This window comes from Scomber scombrus, chromosome 22 (genome assembly GCF_963691925.1).
Source record: "Scomber scombrus chromosome 22, fScoSco1.1, whole genome shotgun sequence".
Classification (NCBI taxonomy): domain Eukaryota; kingdom Metazoa; phylum Chordata; class Actinopteri; order Scombriformes; family Scombridae; genus Scomber; species Scomber scombrus.
In genome coordinates, this window is record NC_084991.1 from 13,771,595 (window position 1) to 13,798,971 (window position 27,377).

The 27,377-nt window shown below is 38.5% G+C and overlaps 1 protein-coding gene across 1 annotated transcript; it reads right to left on the bottom strand.

The window, feature by feature from the left end:
- Positions 1-1,610: 1,610 nt before the first annotated feature.
- fgd6 (FYVE, RhoGEF and PH domain containing 6) lies at positions 1,611-26,306 on the bottom strand. The gene is made up of 21 exons (XM_062443315.1): positions 26,095-26,306; positions 21,525-23,550; positions 14,804-14,915; positions 12,670-12,737; positions 12,530-12,560; positions 8,933-9,084; positions 7,778-7,934; positions 7,281-7,368; positions 6,959-7,009; positions 6,776-6,834; positions 6,610-6,681; positions 5,576-5,644; positions 5,302-5,385; positions 4,814-4,893; positions 4,610-4,712; positions 4,388-4,531; positions 4,196-4,298; positions 3,715-3,809; positions 3,493-3,621; positions 3,257-3,405; positions 1,611-2,479 (listed from the first exon to the last, which is right to left on the bottom strand). Exons 1-21 carry the CDS (start codon positions 26,102-26,104, stop codon positions 2,437-2,439), a joined length of 3,825 nt encoding a protein of 1,274 aa, XP_062299299.1. The 5' UTR covers positions 26,105-26,306; the 3' UTR covers positions 1,611-2,436.
- Between the last annotated feature and the right edge of the window lie 1,071 nt (positions 26,307-27,377).

Consider the following 27,377-nt stretch of genomic DNA (forward strand, 5'->3'; position numbering starts at 1 on the left):
ACAATATAATTTGGCTTTTTTTGACAATCATTTACAAAAGAAATCTCTTTAATGTCAAAGTGAAAACAGATTTCTACAAAGTAATGTCAATTAATTAAAAATATATGATGTAAAATAAGTGATTGCATAAATATTTATAGACACTGTATATCATTTAAAACAACATAGTGGCCTTTTGTTTATTGTGCTATAAAACAGAAACAATTAATCTAGAGAAAAACAGTAAAAAAAGGTGATGATGATGCTGCAGCAGAGCTCAGCGAAGGGTTACTAAAGGACAACTTGAGCAGAGCGACTTTAATTAAAGAACAGCCTCTTGACTCGCTGCTGCCCACGAGAAATGATTTAACACGGTCCGATTTCACTGCGGAGGGAGACGGAGGAGGGGGAAAGAAATGGAGCATACAACTGCAGCAGGATTTTAAAGAGCTTTGGCGCACATAATAATAAAAAAAACAACCTTATCTCTTAAAAACTAGAGCTTTGATCGCCGGCTCAAGAAGAAACCCAGACTTCATTAACAGATGCATGTGACAGTCTCTTAACTCCCACATACATCTGTCGTCTCTCTGTAAATAATGACACTGGCTTCACATTTTCATCCCTTGAAGTGAACAATGAACACACAATAACACAAGATTTATATTTATATATATTTTTATTAAAAACTGTTGCCTGACAGTTTAGACTCATTGCTTATAAGGAGACAACCCTAACTCTCGATTAAGAGCTGTGGATGTTTATTTTTAAAAATGGTCACTGTTAATGTACAATCATGAAGAAAATGTATGCATGCTGGGCTTCTTTAGTTTTTTAGTGTTTTCGGACTGCTGCAGATTTATCCTCATGAGTCAGATAAAAATGAGCTGAAGCCTTTTATTTAATTCCTTCAACTAAAATGAGAGGAGGATGATTTAGGATTCTACAACTGTGGGAATTTGCTGTTATGGGGTAGTGCAACAAACGGGAATCCAACTGAGAATGAACACCTGAAATATTAAGTTTTTTTGTTGTTTTAAAAAAAATCTACAGATCCCCCAAAAGTACCCTGACTAAAAAAGTGAGTAGTCATGAAATCTGAATGCCTAAATGTGACCATATCGATGTAAATAATTTCAAACAGAGCACCAACTACTGTATATTATTGCAATTTATCTCAAAATTAAGGCATAAAAGCCTGCAAAAAAACAACCATAATTCAAAAATGTCTTCTTGCTTTTAGAGCATTTCCTAAGAAACATAGTTCATGCATACTTTCCACAGTATTTGCTTTTTCTGCTTTAAAAAAAAATGGTGTAACACCATTTTTTTTGATGGTTTTGATGGAAATATACTTTCCTAACAAACGCTGACTCCCAAAAAACAAAGAAAAAAAAGAAAAAAGTGGCAGCCTGTGCTTTTTAAACAATAAAATCAGCCTCTTCCTACTTTATAAATATTAGCTCTTGGCTTTGATATAAAAAAGAAAGGTCAATGTCGCTCTTTTCTGTTCATATACACAATATTACCTTTCACCTAAAACAGGCAAAGATAATATTTCTTTTTAAAAGTTGTATGAAAAATATATCTACATTATTAATCGTGAAATTTTTCCAGTTTTCTCCAGGACGTTTGTTTTTTTAACTCACGACTTAAAATGTTTTGGTATTTTTTTTAAAGTCTAAAAAATAGAAAGAAAGAAAAAAATCTCTAAACCAGAGAGATCAACCGAAAAGAGCAGAACATCCAACCTTTGTGTTTCTTTGTAGAGGAAGCCTTTGTTTTTCACAGTAAGATCCCACCTTCATCATTCAATCCATGGACAAACGTCAGCGATACTTTGCACCCATGATTCAGTTGAAACATCTTACCATTTTGTGTGTGTGTGTTTTTTGTAGATTTTTTGCTATACAAATAGACACTGCAGGTCTTAAACGAAGCCGATATCGACATGTTTGAATGAAGCTGGACAGATTTGCATATTTTAACTCACAAAAAAAAGTGATTCCTTCATTCGTCTGACTTTTTTTTTTTTTTTAAACAAAACAAAAATCCCTCCCAGACTTCAGAGGTCGTAGGATTACCTGGGATTTAAATGGTCCTTGACAACTGTTCTGTCTCACTTCCACACACATGCTTCTGGACTTGACCTTTGACCCACAGCTGTGACACACATATTAGCTCTTGACCTCAACCAGCACTGCTGAGCATCAGTCGCCGTTTGTAGACAGAAATATGTTTAGAGAGCAGAAGAAGAATCCAGTTCTTTGAGGAGGGTGAGGAGGGGTAAAACGCAGTCTTGGTTTCCACAGACAGTATGTTAAAAGTTAACAGTCCATCCCGGAGTCCTTCCTGAGCTGGTGACCCCTCGACATGAGGTCAGGGGTCGTAAGTTGTCTTATCAACTGGCTCCGGGGCTGTGATACGACTTCACTGCTATAGAAAAAAAAAAGGGAATTACTGTTCAAGAATCATCGCCTCTTGGAAGGCCTCGATCCATCTAAGGATTAAAACACAAAGAAAGAAAGACAATTAGAAGAAAACACTTTAAAATTGACAAAATAACAATGCTTCAGTATCATTTAAAGGATAGGGCTGGAGTTATTCTATATTATATTACTATTTTATGTGTATTAAAGTCTGATATATGTTATTACTCTGTACCGTAGACCTCTGCTATTGTCCAAAAACTTTGAAAAACACTGCACTGCACTATGTGACATGTTCCTTGATTATAAAGAGTTTTGTCACGTTATTTTATTCAGAAACGGCTCCAAAGACTAATAATAGTGATCACGTTTTGTGTCTCAGGAGAGTAGTACTGTTTCACAACCTCTTGAATTTGCTCTACATTGTAAATTTCTCAAATAACTTCATTACAAAAGTCAAGAAGTACAAGGAACTACTCTACGGAGACTGAAAACATGACGCTGTTATAAGTCTTTAGAGCCGCTTCTGAACACACACACACACACACACACACACACATACACATACACATACACATACACACACACACACACACACACACACACACACACACACACACACACACACACACAAACTTGTAAAGCAAGTTTATTGTTGGTTTGGCTCTGCACATGTGATTCATTGATGATATTTAGTCTTTGGATCCATTTCTAAACAAACTAACATGAACAAACTTAACATAATGATGAAATATGTCACCCAGTATAATATTGTGGCTCATTTATGTGTTTTGGACACATTGTAAGTCAGTTAATTGTTGGTTTGTCAGCCTTTTAAACTCTGTTACCTCTGTGCTGTGGGGATGTCGTCAGCTTTAAAGATGTAAAACAGCGTGTTTTTATGGTACAGCTTGAACTGCAGCTTCTGAGCCGGCCCGTTCTTCTCCTCTCTCAGGAAAAAACCCAGCAAAGGTTGACTCTCCAACGCTGCAACATCCTGATGGGAGAAATAATTACTCAATAAGAAAAAGGGAGAAAAGCCACACAGAGTTCATAAAAACAACAAATCATAAAGTTTGAGTACCTCGCTGGCAGCGTAGGTGTACAGGACTTTGTTTTTAATGACAAACCACAGCCTCTTCCACTGCTTCTTGTTGCCTTTTGACCTGTTTAAGTAGCCGCTCATGGAGGAGTTCTCTGTGTTGGCGGACACCTGGAAAAAACAGCAAAAGCAAAATAAATCTCCTCACATCAGATGCAAAAAACAAAGTTAAATAAGAAACTGAGGTGTTTTTGTGTTGCTCACCTCTTTTAGTGCAGCAGGAATCTTCTTCTGTTTTCTTGTGAAGGAGAAAGCTCCAGATTTGATGGGAGAAACTGATGTCGAGGCACAACGATCACCTGAGGATGAAAGAGATTTAGTTATAAGAACAAAACCACATAGTTTTACATTAAGCAATGATCCATATAATGTTAAAGGACACGGCTGGAGGTATTCTATATGTTTGTTATTATCAACAAATCCCGTAAAAAGACCGGAGGGGGGTTGACTATTTTCAGAGGCAGATGAATGCACATGTTGTGCTCTAGTGAGTATTTCTAGCATATATTGGCAAATATTGATTTTGGAAATCAATAAAAGACTTCACTAAGTTAATGCTTGATATTGAAATTGAGTTAAATCCTTTTTTAAATTAAATTTCACACCAAATCAGAGCAAAAATAAATGAAAAATAAGAATACAATTATCCTTTAAATCAGATTTTGTGCTGAACTATTTTACTCACTGTTCTCCTGCAGCTTGGCGAAGCAGTGGTCACACACACGTGCTGGCTGGTTCTTCAAGTACTCCAGGTAGTACTTATTAGTGGAGCATGCCTGACACACCACCTGTTAGACACACATTAAAACTGTGATAAGAAGGGGGGGGGGGTCACTTAGATAATATTTTTCGTAGGAGCAGTTGTAGCTGTGCAGACCTTTCCACAGGCGCGACAGTGATGCCTCCTCCAGGTGAGCGTGAACTCGCAGGTGCAGATCATACACATGGTGGCTCTCAGGTCTGGTATCCAGATTGGAGCTTTTGAACCCAACGGAGCGCCGCTGTCAACAACACACTCAGCCTGAAGTGAGAGAGACGAAGGGTGAACATGGGTGGCTCAAAACAAATTTAAATACACCCTCATAGATTTGAGTCATACCTCCTCCTGACTGCGGCTTGATATGAAGGTGATTTTCTTCTTTGTGTAGTCGTCTATGGCCTTAGCAATGGCCTCTAACCATTCGTCTCTCTCCGTAGCCGAGCTAAAAAGTAAAAAAAAAATCAGCAAGAGCAAACACAAGTGGTTCAGCTCAATTAAGGATATATCTGATGCAACTGTCGGCTGTTGTGACTAAATGCTAACCCGGCAGACAAGATGAAAGAACGTTCAACACTTTCAATGTTCAGCTCGTTCTGATAGGCCTCCTGGCTGGGCTTACTCACCTGGAAAACAAGAGGAAATAACATTGATTGTGTAACATTGAAAATTTATGAGCAATGCTGCTGCAGACTCAGCCTCCATGCATCAATAATTCACTGAAGCTGTGTTTCGCTGGAGTAAATTTATAGGACTCGGCATCAAAAACAGTGGTACATGAACCTCTAAGTAACTGAGCTGACGCTATGATAAAAATGTAATATTATATCTTATAAATATTAAAAACACAATGAATAAAACAAAGAACATGTAACTAGAGAATAAAATATGAAAATAAGAGATCTTTTAGCTCCAAAAAGTGAATAAGAAGATAAAATACATCAAGGAAAACTGACTGTGTGAGTATTTAATACAACCTGAATGTAAAATATTAAAATGAGAAGTGACTGAACAATCATCAGTGTGTTTCTAACCTTCATCCCAGCCAGAGAGAGGACACTGTTGAGTTTATACTGGGCAGACTGGACAGGAGTGGTGTACATGAGAGCATCATTAAACTGAAGGAACATAAAAACCGTAAGAACAAAATACAGCTGAAGAGATACAAGAAAATGTCAATATGCAAGATAAAAAACTGATGAAACTGATTTGAGAGTAAAGACAGGAAAGCAAAATGTATAAGTATTACATGAGCAGATTTAATAAGTCTCATAACATTTTCTAGACATTTATTGACTTATTGCTCACCAGGAAGAACATCCGTGGCTGCATGACTTTCCTCGACAGCTTCATTAAGGTGCCTTCCTTCAGAAACACCTGCAAATATGAACATGTTTGGTTTAAACAGGCTGCAGCTAAAAACCCAGTGTCTGATTCATAACTTTAATTTTTTACTCTAAAAAACAACCAATACACAAAACAATTGCACAAGAAACGCTGACATAGATAAAGACATTTGGGGAATAAAGGGAGTTTTGTCATTGTGTGTGATATTATCTGTCGTACGATGTGAGTTGTCTTATACTGGTGTAATTAGTATTTTTTGGAAAGAAAGGTGATTTAAGTCTTGGGGCAGAAGATGTTGTAATATTTAATTGTTAAAGACCTCTGAACCTTAGTGTTATATTAAATATATTTGATATTCAAAGGTGGCTGGCTAATGTGTCTAAAGGCCTCTTTTCACAGAGCGATTTTGGACAATCATGAGAGAAAAATGGTGAAATCTTTGGTTGTAAATCCAAAATGGTGATTGTAGATCGAATTGTCAGCATTTCAGCAAAATTCAAGTCTAAATTCTCATAATGTGACTGCTGTACAATCAACATCTACAAACAAACAAACCGGCATACAACATGAAATGACACAGAATACACTGGGAGGTACAACAATTTTAAGTGTAGTTTTTTTGAGTAAAGTTTAGGTTGGAACACACTTGTTCTCCGTCATATGTTCTTTGCAGTTTGTGTGACTTTGCTGCATTATAAAATCATTAGAGCGGCACAGTTGGATGACGACATACCTCTGCTTTCATAGACATGCATAAAATTCACACAATTCTTGTGATTACAGTGATTACACAGTCTACAACTGCCTTAAGTGTTGTTTTTGAGTGTGGGAAATGTATTTCTCTGCATAAAATTGGGTAATTTGAGCATCATGTTTTTATGTCTAATGGCATTTTCCAATTCTCCCACTGTTAAAAGCTTAAAGGGGTTATTAGCTTTAGTTTGGGTTGGATTTTACAGAGAAAAAGTGAGTCAAACAGCATTTTTGTGACTTACCCTGCCAGGCTGAACAATCTCATGGTGACCATTGAGGCTGTACTGAATCTGCATCAGCTTCTGAAAGTTATCCTGAAAACACAAGATGAGAGAGTTGAGAGGAAACGTGCGGCTAAAGCAGACCATCGCTTCAAAAATGAATGTTTTAAGTGGAATCATTTCTTACCCCTTGTTTCATAATATCGTTGGCATGGTTGGCCACTTCCTTCACTATACTGAGGGCAGCTGCATGAATAGCACAGATGAAACATTAAGTTTGGCATGAGAAAAGATGATTGTTAAGGATTTTTTAAATGTATTTTATGTCCCTGTGTCGTTTTCTTGGGTGTAATGTTGTCCTTTGTCTAACCTTGTGTGTCTTTATAATCCTCAGAGTCCTCTGGAAGATTCTTGAGATAATCTGTAAAAGAGCAAAGAGGTTTCACATGATTTTAAATGATGGAAATCTGTTTTGCAAACGGAGCTATCCCACAGGTTTCTGCCACTGTGTTCGTCCACTGGGTGTCAGTAGAAAACCCCAATGAAACCAAAACAGAGAGATCTCAGTTTGAGTTCATGTGCTGCCAATAAAAGAGCGCCATAATTCAATAAACCGCTGAACTGAAGTGTGCAGGAGCTGCTACAACAAACCCAAACAGGGAGTGAGTGTGTGTGTAGGAGAGTGTGTGTACCTGTGAGCAGCAGCTGGTACTGAGGGATCCTCTGCACTGGTTTCAGCAGGTAGTGTTTCAGAGCCAGACTGGCACATCTTGGACTCATCTGAGTAAAAAAACAAAACAAAAAAAAACCCATAAGTTTTTTTTCACACATTGCTGCAAACCCACATATGCAGACACAACAGTTTTTCGAAATACCAGGGCAGGATATTCTAATGGCTGCTACTGATAACAATAACAAATACTAGTTAAAGTAGTTGTTAAAGAATTTAGACGAAAATGGAGCATAAGGTATTCTAACTAAAACCCCTGGTTGATAATAGTAGTGCTTATGGTGATTTATTGGATGTATTATTTGATTAATTGCTTCGTAGATTGACAGAAAATGACAAAAAAAACCATATAGTTCTGCTAAAAGTTGGTAAATTATGTGTTTCTTGTCAAATGATTCTTTAATTGAAATAAAAATCAATAGTGAAAATATCTAGCTGCAACTATATGTCCAGCTCTACCTCAAACTCTCGGACGATGGCGGTGAATGCTGGGTTTTTCCTGCACTGTTCGTCTAATAATGCCACGTTGTTGTCAAACTGGCGAATGTAGGTGGAGTACATCTTCAGGTACGGACCCTTCTGCACAAAGATGTCTGACAGTCTCTGGTGATCGCTCCTGTGGACAAAATACATTTCAGACAGCGAAGCAACTCCGACCAAAAATAACTTTGTACTGACTGAAAGTAGCAAACAATGATATAGTAGTAAGTCAGAAAGGTAAATTAAGCTATGAACTCCAGTTAGTTATCATCAAAAGGTGAGAAACCAGTCTTAGTGACAAATAACAACAATATTTGCAGAGCTGTGCTCATTAATTCATACTTTTTAATGTGAAAAATACTCTTTTTGTGACTTTCTGGGTACCAGATAACACTTTTACTTTAAATCTCCCTATTTAGCATTTATAAGCACTATACAAACATATAATAAATGTAATGTCGTCCACAATAATGTAGTCTTAAGCAGATATAAGCCTGAATAAGAATACAACTATAACTCACACATATATAAGTAGAAGCTAATGAATGACAGTATAGTAATACTGTGCATTACTAAACACTTTAAATGTCTTATATCTGCTTACAACAACATTATAGTGTGTTATAAACCTTATACAATATTATATAACACATATATTATATAATATTATGTAATAAATGTTTATATACTGCTTATGAATGCTAAATTGAGGGACTTCAAGTTTAACTGTGCCATTACTCTAATAGATTATCGTAACATTTCAATTATCAACATGTGACACTAACATGAGTAAACAAACCCTCACTAAAATGACAGCAGTATTGTTCTTTACTGCAGTGTAAAACTGTGCATAATATATATAAAAGGTCATGTTGAGGATCAATGTTGAACCAAGAAACACATCTAAAATCTGACATTTGCAACAGACAGTTTAGATAATCGTTTATAACATGGTCAAACTGTGGAGTTTTTTTTATATCATGATAACTGATCATCTGACAGCACATGCCATAAAGCTGCTGTAAAAACCTCTTATCATCACCAATAACTGTGACCAAAACACTGAAAGTAAGCTCCTCTTTTAAAGCACACCAATAAAAATGTGTCATCGTGCGTGTGTGTGTGTGTGTGTACCAGTGTGCCACTCTGTCCTCCAGCTCCCTCAGCAGGTCTCTGTTGAGCTGGTAGAGCTGCGGCAGGTAATACAGGATCTGGCAGAGGATCCTCTCGTCCACCACCGGCTTCCCATTCTGGCGGGTTGCCTTGGCAACAGCATCCCTGAAGTCCTGTGGGGACACAAGAAGATGAATTATAGCATTACTTTCACATTGACTGACACACACACACACACACACACACACACACACACACACACACACACACACACACACACACACACACACACACACACACACACACACACACACACACAGGGTGCGGTGACACATGACAGCATACTGTATTGCAGCTGAACGGGAACACCTGGTTATCACCTCATAAACTGCCCTCCACCCTTCTCCCCACACCCCTGCACGAAATTCATGACACACACACACACATATACACGCGCAGCTGAGTCAGCGCTCTCTACTTTGTCCAGCGTGCCAACACTCACATCCACCTGGAAGGAAGCAGGGAGGCCACGTAGGATCCCAGAGTCCCCAGTTAACTTTTACACACACACACATACACACACGTACGCACACGTACACACACACACAGTTAATGTAACATTGACTATTAGCACACAGCAGAGTGTTTTCAGCAGTAACACGCGATGACATAAAACACTTAAAAAACAAAATCTACCTAACATCAATCACATCATCCCCTAAGTACTTTTTTATCAATCTAATTTTCATATATTTTTAATCAATTATAAAGCAAATACTTATTTTTCTATGTACCTGTTGTCACATAATTTATAATGTGCCTTATTTATATTTATAAGTACTTTGTGTTTCAGTTAAGTGACTTTATTTGTTAAAAGCAAAAAATAAATAACTTGATAATAAATGTAAATAGAAACAAAAAGGGACACAAATTGGGTTTAGCTTAAAAAGTGGTTCAGAAATTCTAAATTTATATCATGATGAATTAATTATAAGACAGTATTATCCAGGCTCCTGGCTTGCCTGCACCACTTGTGTATATATTTATTGTTTATAAGCACCAGTTTACATGGAAATCTGCCAAAATTGTCCACTTCAGGCCCTTCTCCAGTCCTTCAGGTAAATACCATCGTGTTAAAATCTAACACACACACACACACACACACACACACACACACACACACACACACACACACACACACACACACACACACACACACACACACACACACACACACACACACAGAGTCGGATGTTAGCAACAAGTAAACCGACTTCAAAAGGGACAAAAACATTAAAGGAACAAATCAGCTGAATGACTCGCCACAAGTATGCACACATAGTCACCAGCCCCCGCACCCACCTGCACTCATACAGCATATATTACACACGCGCACACACCCACACACACGCACACACACAGGATTATCTTGGTATGTGTGTGTCTGAGGTCGTCTCTGTGGCCTGAGGAAGCAGCTGCTGCGCGGCCGGGCCGTCCGCGGATAGAGAAGAATGCGAGCTGACCTCTTTTCTTGGACAGAGCTCTACTCCACGCCCCTCCTCCCCCCCAACGTCGGCCACAGAGCGATGTTTTCTACTAATCCTGCCTGTGGTTTCACTAAAGCTGCGTCTGAAGCAGCCAGACAGGTGGACCCTCGACTCTCGGTGTGGGTTGTCTGAACCTGCTCACCTGGGATTCCCCCCTGAGGACAGGATGGACCTAGAACAGGCTCTGCCCTTCAAGTACACATAAACAAAGGCACAGCTTCCCTGTCAAATGTTACAGCTAACAGACAAGAGCTAAAAAAAAAACCTTAAAAACACTGATAAAAACAGGGAGGGGCCACTTATTGTCTGAATAAGCCAATTAATCAGTTGGTCTATTAAACATCAAACTAGTGAACATTTTTTTAACCCTAACCATGTTTTGCAGCAGCTCAAAACTCAAATGTGTTCAGTTTACTTTCACTTTTAACAAAGAAAAGCATTAAATCATCACATTTGAAAAGTTGAAAATGGCACATTTTTGCTAAAATAAATTACATATATGATTATTTGATTATCAAAACATTTGCCAGTAAATCTTCTGTCAAGTTGATTAATCGGTTTATCAAATTGTTGCAGCTCTAAACTCAAATCAGAGAGCTTTTTAAAATGAATTTCATGGATTTCAAAGACAAAACATGTACATAGAGCTGCATCTTAAGTTTCTAACTACTGATATTAGAAGTTACAACTGAATTTTCTCCATGTCAGTGTGTTCAGTGAGTTCTTTACATCATTTCCCCCCTTAAAAAACAAATAAAAACTACAAGATACACTCATCCTTCAATCAAAACAAGCAAACAAGTAACACAATGATGCTTTAATACAGCATTTATTGTTACTGTAAGAAAACCCTCATGCTCAATTAAGATAAAGTAACTATCATGTATAATAAACCAATCAATGTAAATTATTAAATTATAAAATGAGTGTGTGTATGTTTGGTTCTTTAACCCGGCCTTAAAGTCACCTTTTGAACTGTTGTTATTCTTTCTGGGCTTGCCACTTCATGTCTTCATATTGGTAAGAGATTGCTAAAGAGATAATGGTAAATATTCAGAGCTACCTAACACCTTTGCAAAATCCTGGATAAACTTATGGAAGGGTTAAGGGAAAGCATCACATGGAAACAGCTGCAAGGCACACTCCCAAAAACACCTTTAAAAAAAAGGACAACTGGACTCAAACTGTCAATTAAATAAACTATGTGGAGAAATTAACCTTCAACTTAAAGCTACAACATAATCAAAATGTAAAATGATGGAAAAATTGATAATGAATAGCCCATTTACTTATACAGTGGGTATTGAAGGTGACATTCCACTTTATTACACATAACTTTATTTATGGACTATAATGTTTAGATTTTTTTATATGTGTGGATTTTTTGAGGGAATACCAAAGTCTGGTGAACATTTCATGTGAATATCCTCATTGAAAATATATTTACTGAAAAAAATGTTGATGCGTTTAATACTTATTTCCCCTACTGTATATATATATATTTTTCATTTTTAATCTTCTAAACTCATCAAGCGAATTAGAACAGCTCACCCTACCAGAGCTGGACCAACCCTTAATTTAACATATACTAATCATTTCTTTTTTAAACTGACTCATGCTCAACACACACACACACACACACACACACACACACACACACACACACACACACACACACACACACACACACAAACACACACACACACCCTTGTCTGGCAGCGTTTTGAGTGATGAGGTTGATTAAATCACCTCCTCCCTCCCCTACCTGTTCCTGTGTGTTTACCTGCCTGCAGGAAACCAAAAAAAACCTCTCCAAAACTGTGGAATAACTGCATTATTCAACTGTGCAAACACTCTGAGCAAAGACAACAACACAAGCCAAGAGCTCATTAATTCATGTCCATCGCTGAGAGGGGGAAAAAAGAAGCTTTGATCACCATTCAAAACCATCCCAGCGTCAGCACCAGCTAGACGCTCTTATTCCCCTGGATGTTAAAACAACACACATATTAAAAAAAAGGAGAGAAAAAAGCTCCTTAAATGTAAGTTTTAAATAATTAAAAACACTCACTATGTGGAGAAGCTTCAGGACATCCACAAACCTGATGAAAGAGGGTAAAAAAACATAATTTATACTGCAGCATGTTTACTTTTACCAACTTTTTAAGCGGTGACAAACAGGAGTTCCTGCTTCATTATTAAACCACTCACACTTTCTCCGAGCTCATGATCTCCTGGGCGATGTGCACCACCTTCTTCCTCTTCATCTCATCCTCTTGCTGAAAAAAAAAGAAAGAGCAGAAACACCAGACCGGTCAGATAAGATCGGCAGACTTACCGCTTTCACTTTTAAGTTTTTTTTTACTGTTCACTCACGGCGGGCTCGCTGCAGATCACCATGATAGATCGAACCGGATCCTGCTTCACTGTGGTACAAAAAAACCATCGGGACAGAGCTGCTCAGAAAGTAGAGCAGCAACTTTTCCCTTCACTTCACTTCACTTCACCCCCCCCCCCAAACACCATAACACCCCCTCCTCTCTTTCTCCTCTCTCTAGTCTCTTTCTGATGGTGTGTGTGTGTTGTGGAATGGTAATGGAAGCAGGCGGTCTCTCGCTGACTTAATTTGGACAGCGGCCTTGGCCCCCTCCCTTGCCTCCCCTCCTCCCCCCTCCTCGACTGAAATGTCCTACCGGTCCTATCGGAGTCCGCATTTGTGACACCCTGGAGCTTCGAGGGGCGTCAGACACAGGTGCTGACAGTATCATGGAGAGGGTCACAAAGGACGAACGAGGGAGGGAAAAAAAAGAGCTATTCCTGAACCTGTAACCCTTCTGTGTTTGCTCACCATCCCCCTTTCAACACACACACACACACACCCACTTCTGACAGGCAGCACACTCATTTGGCAGCAGGCGGGTTCACAGTCACCAGTGGTTATGAGCTGTCCGTTGCTTTCTGTAAATGATCGACCGGTTTTATACGTGTCATCATGAGTATTTTTTCTGTGGAAGTAACCCCAAGTATCTGCCAACTTCTATCTAACACTTTCTACTCATCCTGTGGGTATGGGTCTCCCTAAGCTTTGTAATAAAAATATATATAAACATATATACATTTGAGGAAATAAAATCAAAGTTTAATTAAAAAAACGATTTATTTATTTATTTTTTTATTTTTTTATTTTACTAATTATTATGTAATAATCTTTATTTTATTATTTGTTTTTATTTTATTTTCTAATTTTTTCTTATTTATCTTTTTATTATATTTTTCTATGAATCTAAGATGACAACAATGTACTGTAACAATTTAAATCTGCACTGTAAATACTGTTATTGACTTATTTTAATTGCTATATTAATTCATTGTTATTATGTTGTATAACTGGGTGACCATGCAAAAAAAATGTTGCCATCACTATGTAGCTTATATATTACATGCACAAAGTGTGTAAAATGAGGAGATGATGATGATAAAGTATAAAAAAAAGAGGGGTCACAAGATTAGAGCTGTATCAATTAGGTAAGTCAGGAATTTAATCAGCAACCTAATTTGATAATCGATTAATTGTAATTTAAGGCAGAAATACAGTAGCTCAAATGTGATGATTTCATAATTTATTTTGTCATACATGATATTAACCCTCCCGTCTTCCCGTTGACCATCCTACTTTCCAAAATTGACCTGTTTGACTGTTTATAAAGCCTGAGAGTAAAAATTATCTCCAAATTCTGTGTTGAATCTTTTAAGCCAACTTCATTCCAACTTAATTCCACAGGTTTTACACACATTCTTTTGAAATTGTGGTCAATAGGCCCTAATTTAAATGAAATTGTATCTCATTTTTTAGGTATAAATCAAACCTTTTGAGGTACTAATTATACTTGTTGACCTTAGGCGGGATAAATTGAACATCTTTTGCTCTTGTGCTGTTGCTCAGACATAAAAAAGACATATGAACACATCAACTTTGACTCTGGAAATTGTAACAATAGTTTTTTTCCCCACTATTTGTTGATGTTTATAGACCACACTTACTCTATTACTTTAGAAAATCATCAGTGGATTAATTGATAATGAAAATAATAATTAGATGCAACCCTACACAACATGATTAATGAGATAAATTAAATATGTACAGAAGATACCTGTTATAATAAGTAATCTCTGCTGGTGTAAACTACAGGCATGATGCTATAGAAATGTCATTTTTCTTTGTTTTTAGCATTGGCCAAAGTAAGCATAGCAACTAGGAAGAGTTTCAGTTTCTATTTTGCCCGTCCTCCATCAGTTTTTTTACTTTACACTCCGCCACTACACTGCTTTATAACGAGTGAATCACCTGTTTATCGACCACGTCCAGGTTCTCCTTGCTGGAGGTGGAGCTGTTGTCCTCCTCATCTGAGCTGTGGATCTCCTCCTCCTCGGAGTGGACGTGCTGCCCCAGCCAGCCGCTGCTCGACCAGAAGAAAAAAAACACACGCAGCAGACGCCACACAATCAACACAACACACAAACAGAGACGTTGTGACAGTCAGAGAGAAAATATGTGACCGTGAGTCAAAGCAGGGAGAGCAAAGGAGAGCAGAGGAGAGGAGTTCCGCTCCTTGGATAAATAAAGCTTAAAGAAGTGTAGGTTTTGTGCAATAAGGACAATTCTTGGACTGAACGCACAATAACATTTACACATAATAGAATGAGTCAGCACCTCTAAGTGTCGAGACTCATTCAGAAGAGACTCTTTACGACAGGAAATGTTAATCACAGTCTGATATCACTAACAACAGAGCTAATTTCATCGTCTTTCTTTTTAAAGGAAGCTTGGGGGGGCATCTATTGCTTGTTGTGTGACTACTCGAATGACTCCTCAATGATGGGTTTGCGAGGAGAAGAAAATGCTGAAAGATACAAACCACTTCATCCACAAAAAAAGGGAAACAATCACAAACAGTGGAGGCGTGACAGATGAAGCGGTCGGCTGCAGAGAGTCTGGTGGAAAACCTGTCGCCAGTGTGGGACAATGGAAACTGAAGTAAAACAAACCTTTGAGCCATAAATTGAACACCGAAAAATGCCCCTAAAAAAACAACAAAACCTCCTGAAAAGAAAAGAAACTCTTAAATGATGTGTGGAGGTGCAACAATTAGTCAATTCATCGATTAGATGCCGACTTTTAAATGAATCTCAAACTCTTTACAGATTCGATTCATCTTTTTTTGGGTCATTCTTTTAAAAGAAAAGTCTCATTCCAGCTACTCAAATGTGAATATTTTCTGGTTTCTTTAATCTTCTGTGACAGTAAACTGAATACATTTGGGGCTGTGGACGAAATGAAACATTTGAGGAAAACCAGTGAACAAACTATGTGGTAGACGCGCACATCCGGAATAAAAAACAACAACAAACAAACAAATAAAAAACAGGTGCTGGACCCAAACAACTAAATCGGTAAAGGCAGGAAAAACATCAGCACACTGTAGCTCCCAATGCAGGTATAATTTAAACCTCACATTATACCTGCATTGGGAGCTACAGTGTGCAGACTTTTTTGTGCACCGTTTTTAACCATTTTTTGACACTTTATGGACCAAACGATGACTCGAATAATTGTTATTATCGGCATTATTACATTGTTATTATTATTATTATTAGTATTATTATTAAGTATTAACAGTGTGGAGTTTGCATGTTCTCCTCGTGCCTGTGTGGGTTCTCTCCTCCCACAGACCAAAAAATCATGCACTCTAGGTTAATTGGAGACTTTAAATTTCCCCTAAGTGTGTATGGTTGTTTGTCTTCTCTATGTTTGATTGGCTCCAGTTTTGACATATACAGACTTTTATTGGGAATTAATTGAGAAGTTATAATCATTGTTGAGGCTTCTGTTTGACATGTGTGACTACTTGTTTGCTAAAATGCTAAAGAGTGGGAAGTTGACAACTGAATCAAGCCTAAATTTGATTGATTTAAATGTAAAAATCTGTTTTTCCAGTTTTCTGCACAGTGCTGCAATACAGTTGGGTGCTTTTCAAATGCAGGATATGTGAGAAGCATGAATGAAGATGGGGGATTGTCACGCACCAAAAAAGTCTTGATATTTATGTTTTTTCCCCCAAATTACAGAGCGAGCTACATGTTTACTTAATGCTTAATCAATCTTTTCCATATCGCATCGTATATCAATACCAGACAAACTATAAATCGTACTAATGTTACTATACTGATGTCAGCTCATCACCCACTTAATATCATATCATATTTAAAGTATGTTCACATCACATCCACTACACTCATTTCAAGCCAAATTTTTCACCAGAGAGCTTTAAAACCTGTATTTCTGCATGCCGAACTCGCTCCGCCGATTTCCATCGACCCTTCGCGTCTGCTGGCGGCGACACAACACGCAGTCTGGGTCCGCTTCCACACAAACAAAGCGGCGCCTGCCAGGTCGCTACAAGCAGCAACATCTTCTTTTGGATTCGGCTTTCAGATGAAGCGCGGTTACAGATAATAAGGAATTAATGTGTCATCACATCAGAAGACACAACAGAGCCTGTAGAGCGGGGGCGTCAAACTCATTTTACTTCCAATTTGATCTCAAGTGGGCCTACAAATAATATAAATATCTTTACTATGATAAACCATCTATTTACTGTGAAAAATGAGCAGTTTCAACAATTTTATGTTTTTTCAGATCATTTTGCACAATATCATGTTCTAGTTTACCTTAGACATGTAAATATAACCTAAAATAATAATGATTTAACCGTTAAACAGGCAGGAGTGGTAAATTAGATGTGAAATATTTTGGATTTCATGAGTTGTGTCTCCACCTATTATTATACCCTATTAAGCTATAAAAATGTATATATGTATGTATTGTCTCTTTAAGGGTTAAATAACTATTTAAATGTATTTTTTTGAAACTGAAAATTACAAGAACTTTATGAAACCTTAAAAAGAAATCCTACTACTACTTATAAAACTATTTATAAACCTAACAATCTTATTAAAACTATTAACTATTAATTTAAAAAAGAATGTGTAGCACCTATACAAAAGTATAACATTTTAAAATATTTTCATTTTTGTTGTCAAATTTCTAAAAAAAAGATATTTGTGGTGAAAAATTGGAATTATTTTCCTGTAATCTTCATACTTTGCAAAGTCATCCAGCGGGCCGGATTGAACCCCTTGGCGGGCCGGTTCTGGCCCATGGACCGTATGTTTGACAACCCTTCTGTAGAGCTTACAGATGTTGCTCCTTAAAGAGATGATAGCTGAGAATAAATATCCCTTTTCTCTCATCAGCAATTACCCACTTTCTCAACTTCCTTGTTTTTCCTTCCACATCCTTTCACAGTTTCTTTTAACAAAATTCAATACACTCACTCTTCCTTCCCCTTTCTCTCTCTCTCCCTCTCCCTCTCTCTCCCTCTCTCTCCCTCTCTCTCTCTCTCTCTCTCTCTCTCTCCCTCTCTCTCTCTCTCTCTCTCTCTCTCTCTCTCTCTCTCTCTCTCTCTCTCTCTCTCTCTCTCTCTCTCCAAAGTCTTTCTCTCTTACGCTCCTTTTCTCTCTATAGTCGAGCATTCCTGCACTCTGGGTCAGGCACAGAGCGCCACTTGTTTACAGACCGGGACGCTACTTACATAAACTTAACAGGCTCAGATGCCTGGGAAACACTACAGATTCACTTCTCTCCCTTCTTTCTCTCTCTTTCTCTTTCTTTTTCTCACCCCTCTAACCACCTTTGCATACCAGACAGAATTAAGAAGCAGGCTACAGCAGTCTTAATTGTTTTTAAACGGCACATTTCACATGCATGGTCGTGGCCTTGACCTCGTCACTTGTAGTGTTGCCTCGGACCAGAAACAGAGGAAATAGGAACCGTGCCATCTATCATGGGAACAGCTCCCGAGTCTGGGCCGACTGTCAAGAGCGGACTGACTTAATGGAATCTTAATGGCATGAATGTGACTGAGAAAGGGAGTGATTTTAGCTGCTGGTGCCTCTTATGCTTAAAAAATTAACCCTGGATCGGATGTACTAGTTGGTTAATTTATCATTCTGATTTTTAGGTATTTCAGTCATGTTTAAGCTTCTTAAAACTCCGCTGATTGTTATATATTTAAATTAACAGTCAAACATAGTAGAAGATCCCTGACTCTGCAGTTTTGCAGTTTTCCAGCTCTTCTAAGTGTTTCGGTGACTTTCAGCTGTTGTTTCAGTTTTTAAGGCTCACAACAGCACAGTTTTGGGTTCTGTTTGGTGTTCTCAAAAGTGACATTTTTACTGGAAAAAAAGCACAAAAATAGCCACCGGACACAACCTGATCGGCACCAAACAGCAGGCAGACAGAGTTAGCGATAAGCTGGTGAACATAGTGGAGCATTTAGCTGTTCAAGAGATGGATATTTCCATTTATCAAGCGACATGCAACAAGTTTTAGCTTCTTAAAGCTACACTGATCATTATTTTTAAAATTAGAAATGGATCAAATGACCATTATCGTTGTGAGCATAGTGACGACACCACAAAAAACCTTGACTTTGCAGTTTTCCAGCTTTTCTAAGCTTTTTGGTGCCTTTCAGCTGGTTGTTTCACTTTTAAGGCTCAACAACAGCACAGTCTTGGTATTCTAAATGTGCCATTTTCGCAGACAAAAAATATCACCAAACAGCAGGCAGATAAAGTTAGGGGCTAGTTGGTGAACATCATGGAGCATTTAGCCGTTAAAGAAATGAACATGTAAATTTATAAGATAAGGTAAAATAAAATATTCCTTTATTGATCCCATGGTGGGGAAATTTACATTATTGCAGCAGCAAACTGGATAACAAAAACAAAAAGAGCATGAATAGAAAGAATAAAGAGAAGTATACAAACGATAAAGAAACTAATACAAATAGTAGTAAAAAAGTAGTGGTAAATAATGTAGGGAAAAAGCAACATGCAACACCTTCATTCTTAAAGCTGCACTGATCATTATGTTACTAATGATTACATTTATTTTAAAAATTGCTGTGTGTAACATGAACAGACGGTCATAGTGACAAACCTGCAAAAAATTCTCACGACTCTGCAGTTTTTCTCAGTTTTACGAGGTATTTAGTGTCTTTCAGCTTGTTTCGCTTTTTACAGCCTGAAATATTAAAAACACACTCAAAACTAACTTTACACGACCTGCCCAGCACAGCCTGATATATTCCTTCATAAATCAATATTGAACTTTTATTTGTCAAGTGAGCAGAAACATGACTCAAAAATGAATTATTATGTAGCTTCATATCTGCTGGATGTGTAAATGGGCAACTGTTTCCTCACATGTTAGCTTTAACAACTTTATAAAGGTGAAAATAAGTCAAATGTTGTATTTACAAGCTTGTTTTGCAACCAAATTGACATTTATTTTACTATTGTTTCCACATTTTATACACTAAGTGATGTTTAAAAGAGTCAAATTAATTGATAATGAAAGTAACTTTTTGTTGCAGCCCACCTATAACCACCTATAAAGTTTTATCTTCACTAAATAAGTGATTCTCGTCTGATTTCCTTCATAATATTTGATAAAATATTCATAAAGTGTAATGAAATTTTGTGAAAAGCTTGCCAAGAAACAACTGAATAGATCTTTTATATGATAATTTAATTTAGTCATGTACTCAACATGCTCTTTTTAGTGTCCATCTGTATCTCAATGGGTTTGTTTCAATGACATGTTTTCGTGTGTGAAGCCCCTCTGCAAACATTTGCTGCTTTTCCACAAGTGCTGCATAAAAAAGATTATTTGTTCACTCGCCGGGATGACAGCAAAACTATACAAAAAGAAAAAGAGGAGAAAAAAAGTGATGAGGTTAAGAAGAGGCTAAACACAGTGCGAGGGCAGGCAGCTGAGGAGGAGGAGGAGGAAGAGGAGAAGGAGAAGGAGGAGGCTGGTGGTTGCTGGAGGTTTATTTTCCCTGTTTCTAAAGAGCTGTGTGGCGTTTCTGCGATTCTCAGACATTTCCTGCCCCGGCCACTGAAAATAACCCACAGGAAAATAGGCTGACCTGCTGCACATCAATGCTCTATTCAAATTCGCTGCCACTAGCTCAAAGAAAGGGCTGACTTTCACACTCCTGTAAACAACAAACTGCTCATGTCACCTGTGTGCAACCTGCCACACACACACATACACACACACACACACACACACATACAACGGCTTCCCGCAACGTAGCGCAACGTAACAGGTCACCTGCAAATTAAAGGGTGATAACGGAGGGGTTAAGTGTTAAACGACGGGGTCTGGATCTCAGCCCATATTAACTTTAGACTCCTTTTCTCACACTCAAACACAGTCATGCCATTGTTCTTAGTAAAAAACGTATTTTTCTATGCTTCATTCATTGATAATTACTGTTAAATACACATGTTCCTATTTTACAGTGTGACATCTTTCTGATTCAAGTGATTTTTTCTTACCTTAACCCTCAAATTTGACCCATTTTTACATTTGAGAGCTGTAAAAACACCCAATATACGTTTTTTATAGCTTAGACTTTTTCTAATGTGACCCACAGTATACAAAAATGGAAATAAAATGCTTTTTCTTTTTAGTTTTGTGCAGCTGATACACATTTTTAAAAAACGTACATTTACAAGTTTGACCTGAGAATATGAGTCAGAGTATGAACAGTATGTAAGGGTTAAAAAAAAAAGTTGATGAAAGACAGGATTAGTGCTGAACTGATTAGTCTATTAAACTATAAGTCGATTGTTAAAAAAAGACTGATAACTGATTAATACTTAAGGTAAGGTAAGGTCTTTGTTCTGTTCCTGCTGCTTCACAGACTAAACACTTAATAAATCATACAAATAAATAACCGATAAAGATGGGGTGGCCTCAGGGATTTGGCTCCTATCATTTCCTGTCATCTCTTATACTGTAATCCCTCTAATAAATGCACATATGCCAGACAAATACTAACAAAAATCAACATATTAATAATTACAGTAATAAAAGTAATGATTAGTTACAAGCTGAAAGTTTTAAGCATGCTTTGAGTAAAGTACCGTACCTCTCGTACTCATCGTCCTGGCATCTGTGATACGGATCCTGCACTTCATAGATGTCTGAATCCTCTCCATCAGCCCAGCCTCGCCTCGCACTGTGAAAAGGCAGGTTCATATATTCGGGGATCTCTTCATATAGAGGAACGTTCTCATACTCCACTGATCCCCCTCCACCTTCTCCGCTGAAATCAACTTCCCCGATGCAGCTATTGGGCCTCTCTCGGCTTTTCTCCCCCCGGTTAGACTCCACGCTGGTACAGTCCAGGGACTGCCCTCCCTTGGCCAGCAGCTTTGGCAGCATCTTGACAGACAGCCGGAGCTCCAGCAGCTTCCGGAAAGAGAGGCTCCTCTTTTGGGAGTCGGCCCGCGTTGCCAGATCAGCTGCAGAGAAGGACTGCGCCCTCTGCTTGCCCCCCAGCATAGGGGCTCTGCTCTTTGGTGGCACGCTGCTCCTGGTGGGAATCTGCCGGCTGAAGAAGGTGACGCAGGGTCGGGTGAAGCGCCACGCTGTTTTCTCCTGAGGGGGTGCGGGCAGCTCTCTCATGGGTGTGTTTGCGTGTGGAGGTGCAGGAGGGCAAATGGAGGGTGGAGGAGGCGCTGGCAGGCTGTGTCTTTGAGGTTTTCTGGGTGGCGCCCTCATCGAATGCTGGTCCTCAGCGGAGAAGGCCTTCCTGGCGTTGACCAGAGGAGGGTGGCAGCCGAATTTGATCTGCTTGGGGAGGCTGTGAGTGATGGGGTAGCGCTCGAATTCGCCGTACCCGGCCTCCTCGTTGTCCTCCTCCGCCGCCGCCCGATGCTCCTCGCCGTCTTTGCTGCGGCTCATCGACTCGGGTTGAGAGAGCAGGTCTAAGGAGTGGGAAGTGTTTTTGTGTAGCGGGGAGAACATGTGGAGTGTTCTGTGGAGGCGAGGCGAGAGGGAGGTCTGTCGAGGAGGAGGGACGGGTGCGTCGGGCTCGTTCTCATATGTGTCCTCTTGGAGCTCCTCGCCCTCTGAGCAAAGAGACAAACCAGCTACGCTCCCCTCCGCCTCTCTCAATTCAACCCGCTGCTTTTGCTCCTCCGCCAGCTGCTGATCCTGGACGCCGCCCTCCACGCCATCCTGCCTCACCAGGGTCGGCTTTTTAAGTTTACGTGGCTGAGGGACAGGGAGAGGCTTACTGGGGGCGGCGGGGACCTGCAGATCTGGCGGTAAACTTATGTGCGACCCTTCATCGCTTTCATCCTGAGCGTTTTCAGCAGGATGGAGCTCATGAAGGGTGATGCTCGGGGAGAGAATGATGCTGCCGGCAACATCACAGGCCCACGTAGAGTCTTGTAAATCTGTATTCGGGGCCTCGGTTTGATCAGGTTTTGGGACATCAGGCTCAGCAGCAGCAGAACTTCTTCTTTCCTGATGTTTGACAGCATCCGAAACTTTCCCCTGTGCCTCTTTACTCCCCAATCCCCGATCCAAGTGTCTCTGTCTTTGGGGTTTATCCCTTGGCTTTTTGCTTATCCCTCCACCTTCATTCTTCTCCACATGCGCTCCTTTCTCCCGGTTTTCCGACTTCTCCGCAAATCCTTCTTTGGTAATCCCGTTCTGCAGCAGGCCTTTGTGCAAATCGCCCCCGATCTCGGTTACACTTCCGTTTTCGAGGCGCCGACATTGAGAACACTCCTGAAGCCCACAGGAGCAGGTGGGGATGATGTAGTCTGATTCACGTTTGTTAGAAGCTGATAAAATCCCATTTTTGGAGTTGAGGAGCGACAGGTTGTCGTCTAAAGCCTCCTCCTGCTCCTGGGAGAGGTTGAGGGGTCCGCTGGGTTTGGGAGGAGGGGGTGAAACAGGCGGAGAGGAGGCTGAGGATGATTTGGGGATGCATGGTTTAGGGGCAACAGCCGGTTTTGACCTCTTGAGAGTGGCGGGGGAAGGCTGGGAGACGACGGAGGGTTGAGGGAGCAGACCCGGTTTAGGGGCGATGGGCGGGGGAGAGGGCTTGGTGGTGGTCGAAGGGATTTTAGGTTTGGGAGCTAACGGAGGCTTCTTCACACCTGCACGTAAAGAAAAAGAAGGAGAGATTAACAGGAAAGACAAAAGTTGCTTACACACACTTCCTCTCACACATGAATTATGCATCAGCAGCACGCGAAGGCATCCTCCCCTCCACTAATATAAGCACGGACAGCTGCAAGCTGCGGTTAAGGCTTGGGGTCAAAAGGTCACGCTCGGGGTCAGAGGAGAGAGACTGGGGGTTGGATTGAGCGTGCAACAAGTTTTAGAGTTCAGAATTAGGGTGTGAATGTTACTTAAAAAATAAAGCCATTGTCCTGTGTTATATCCTGCTTCTTTTGTTTCTTTTTAATAATCATTTAGCTGATTAATGAGTACAACTTCAACTTTTGATGGAATTTAATTCAAATTTTCGACTAAATTGATATCTTCCTTCTCTAAAGCTTTTAAACTACACTGGCAGAGCAACACATCTTATAGAAATGTTGACTTTTTACTCTGTAATACTCTTCTTATGGTTGCATTTTTCTGTCTTTTCTCTCTCTACTCGAGCAGGTTACTGCTAAACCTAACACTTTATTGATAGATTATTCTATTTATTTTAAGTGCCCTACCTTCCACGTTGTGCTATTATAGCTGCATCTCATCTTTTTAGCTGTGTGTGTTTCATGTTTTTATCTGGTTGTCATGTTTTTTTATTTATCTTTGAATCACAAATGGAGTGGCACCTATAATTTCATTATATGTAAAATATAATGACAATAAAGCTTTCTAAATTCTAAATGAGACTATTTTTGGCAGATTTATACAATACAATGTCAGAAAAATGATGAAAAATGTTGATAAATGTTTCCCAAGATTATGTCCTCAAATGTCTCGTTTTGTCCACAATGCAAAGATATTCACTTTACAGTCAAAAGAAACCGGTAAATTTTCACATCAAGAAGCTGGAAAATGACTCAAAAATCAATTATCAAAATAGTTGGGGATAAACTTAATAGAACTTAGAGAAAAATATACTTTTTTGTCTGTAGAACCCTTCTTATGGCAGCATTTTTCTATGTTTTCTCTCTTTACTCTAATATGTTACTGCTCAATCTTACACTATATTGACAGATTAGACTATTATTGGAAGATTTATACATTTAAACTAAAAAAATAAAAACTATACTGCTCATGTGGCCTCCAAAAGTCCAAGATGATGTCCTCAAATGTCTCATTTTGTCCACAATTAAAGATATTCACTTTACTGCCATAAAGAGGACTCATAAAACCAGTAAATATTCACATTAATGAGCTGGAACATGACTCAAAAAGGATTAATCTTTTACCAAAACACTTGGAGATTAACTTAATAGTTGCCCTGCAGCTCTAAACTAAATATTTGTAGATGATGACACACTCTGAATCCCTTTGAGATTCACCTAGTTAAATAAAGATGAAACAAAAAAACACACACACACATATATAAAAAGCTGTGAACTGAGATTGTAGGCCATATTTTCCGCTCTACACCACGAGAAGCAGAGTCATCGAGCGGATGTTTCCGAAAAGGCCAACAACCAAAAAAACCTCTTCACCCTCCTCCTCACCCCCCCCCCCCCCCCCCCCCCCCCCCAAAAAAAAATACACGCTGCTGCTGCCCTGCGCTGCCAACACCAAACTCTGTTCAAATATAAGCAAATTCAATGTAACTCCACTTAGAGCTAATGTTAAACAAGGTGGGAAACGACTATAAGATTAGATTAAGCATGATTTAGATCCACTTTTTAATTCGGCGTTAACTAAATACCCTTTCATATTAAAAAAAGCTGCTGCATGCCATTATTTACTAAAACCTCACCCAAGCATTTAGCAGCATTAAGAGTCAATTTAACACTTTTAATTGTTGTTTAGTTACTAGATTCAAATGCAACTTGTTTATTTTATAAGCCGATTTCACCATAACACGCTAAAGATGCCATAAAAGTCCATGTCAGGTTGTCTAAGCCTAATTATAAAAAAAGCATGAATTAACAAACGTTTGAACAGAGTTTGGCCTGATGCTTTCTCTGGAGAAGCCAGGTAAAAAAAACTCATGTCGTGGAGGGAGTAGTAGGAAAAAAACATGCAGAAAAACTATGAAGATTACAAGTTTAGTGCATCAAATTCACTCTGACAAAAGCTGCGCTACTGTTTCACATGATTTGTTAACACTGTAGCTCATTATCGAGTTTGTCTTTCTGCATCAACAGCAGGACAGATGTTTTAAGACAAAGGATTTAACCCCCTCCAGCTGCAACAAAACGGAAAAGGGGATTTTTGTTGTCTATTGTGAGTTAGGACGGCGTTTCTTTTTTAGAAAACACTCAACACCGAAAGTTATCCTCTTTTATTTATCTTGTTTTTTTGAAAGCTGTTATTAAGGAAAACTGTAATTAACTGTGTAAAAATAGAGTGGATGCTGGATGTGGACAGTTTTTTTTACCTTTATCGTCCACAAAAAGTATAAAAAGTAGTCAAAGCATATATTTGCATTTTAATAACTTAATACAGACGCTTGCAGGATTTTTGCTAAGTTAAGTTAGCTCCCCCACCAAACAAACCTGTGCTCATGACTCCCGACTTGCTCCTTTCTCCATTTACTTTCAATGGAAATGCGAGAAAAGCTGTGTTTTTTCCTCCATCGACACCATTGTCATTTGGAAATCCTCCTCAGGGAGAAAAACATGCAGATCCATCGCTGTTTGTTCCTTATCTAGCCACCGCATCCATGGAGAAAGACTTCATGCCTGTTGCTTTTTCCATTTTTCCCAAAGTTTTTTTGGCCACGGGTGATTTTTCCCAACAGCGTCAAGTCGGATACAACAAGGAGACTAACTTCCTGTATACGACCTTTAAAAATAACCTCCTCCTGCTGAAGTACTCAGAGCCTTTAGGAAAGTAAAAGTACCAATACTGCAACGTACAAATACTATTTTACAAGTAAAAGTGCCAATACTGTAATGTACAAATACTCTGTTACAAGTAAAAGTAGCGTACCAATACTGCAATGTACAAATACTTTGTTACAAGTAAAAGTACCAATACTGTAATGTACAAATACTCTATTACAAGTAAAAGTACCAATACTGTAATGTACAAATACTCTGTTACAAGTAAAAGTACCAATACTGCAATGTACAAATGCTCTATTACAAATAAAAGTACCAATACTGCAATGTACAAATACTCTATTACAAGTAAAAGTACCAATACTGTATTGTACAAATACTCTGTTACAAGTAAAAGTACCAATACTGTAATGTACAAATACTCTATTACAAGTAAAAGTACCAAAACTGCAATGTACAAATACTATGTTACAAGTAAAAGTCCTGAAAAATCCTACTTAAGTAAAAGTACACACGTATGAGCTTGATGTAAGCTATTATTTTAAGATACTAATTATATTGAGTAATAGAACATTATTTTGAGATAGGCTAGTATCTTATTCTTTTGAGATACTAGGTCATTATCTTAAGATAGTATCTCATTATTTTGAGTTACAAAGTCATTATTTTGAGATAGTTTCTCATTATTTTGAGCTACTAAGTCATTATATTGAGATACTAAGTCAATGTTGTGAGATGGTATCTCATTATTTTGAGATACTAAGTAATTATTTCAAGATACTAAGTCATTATATTGAGATACTAAGTCAATATTGTGAGATGGTATCTCATTATTTTGAGATACTAAGTAATTATTTCAAGATACTAAGTCATTATCTTAAGATAGTATCTTATTATTTTGAGTTACTTACTCATTATTTTGAGTTACAAAGTCATTATTTTGAGTTACAAAGTCATGATTATGAGATAGTTTCTCGTTATTTTCAGTTACTAAG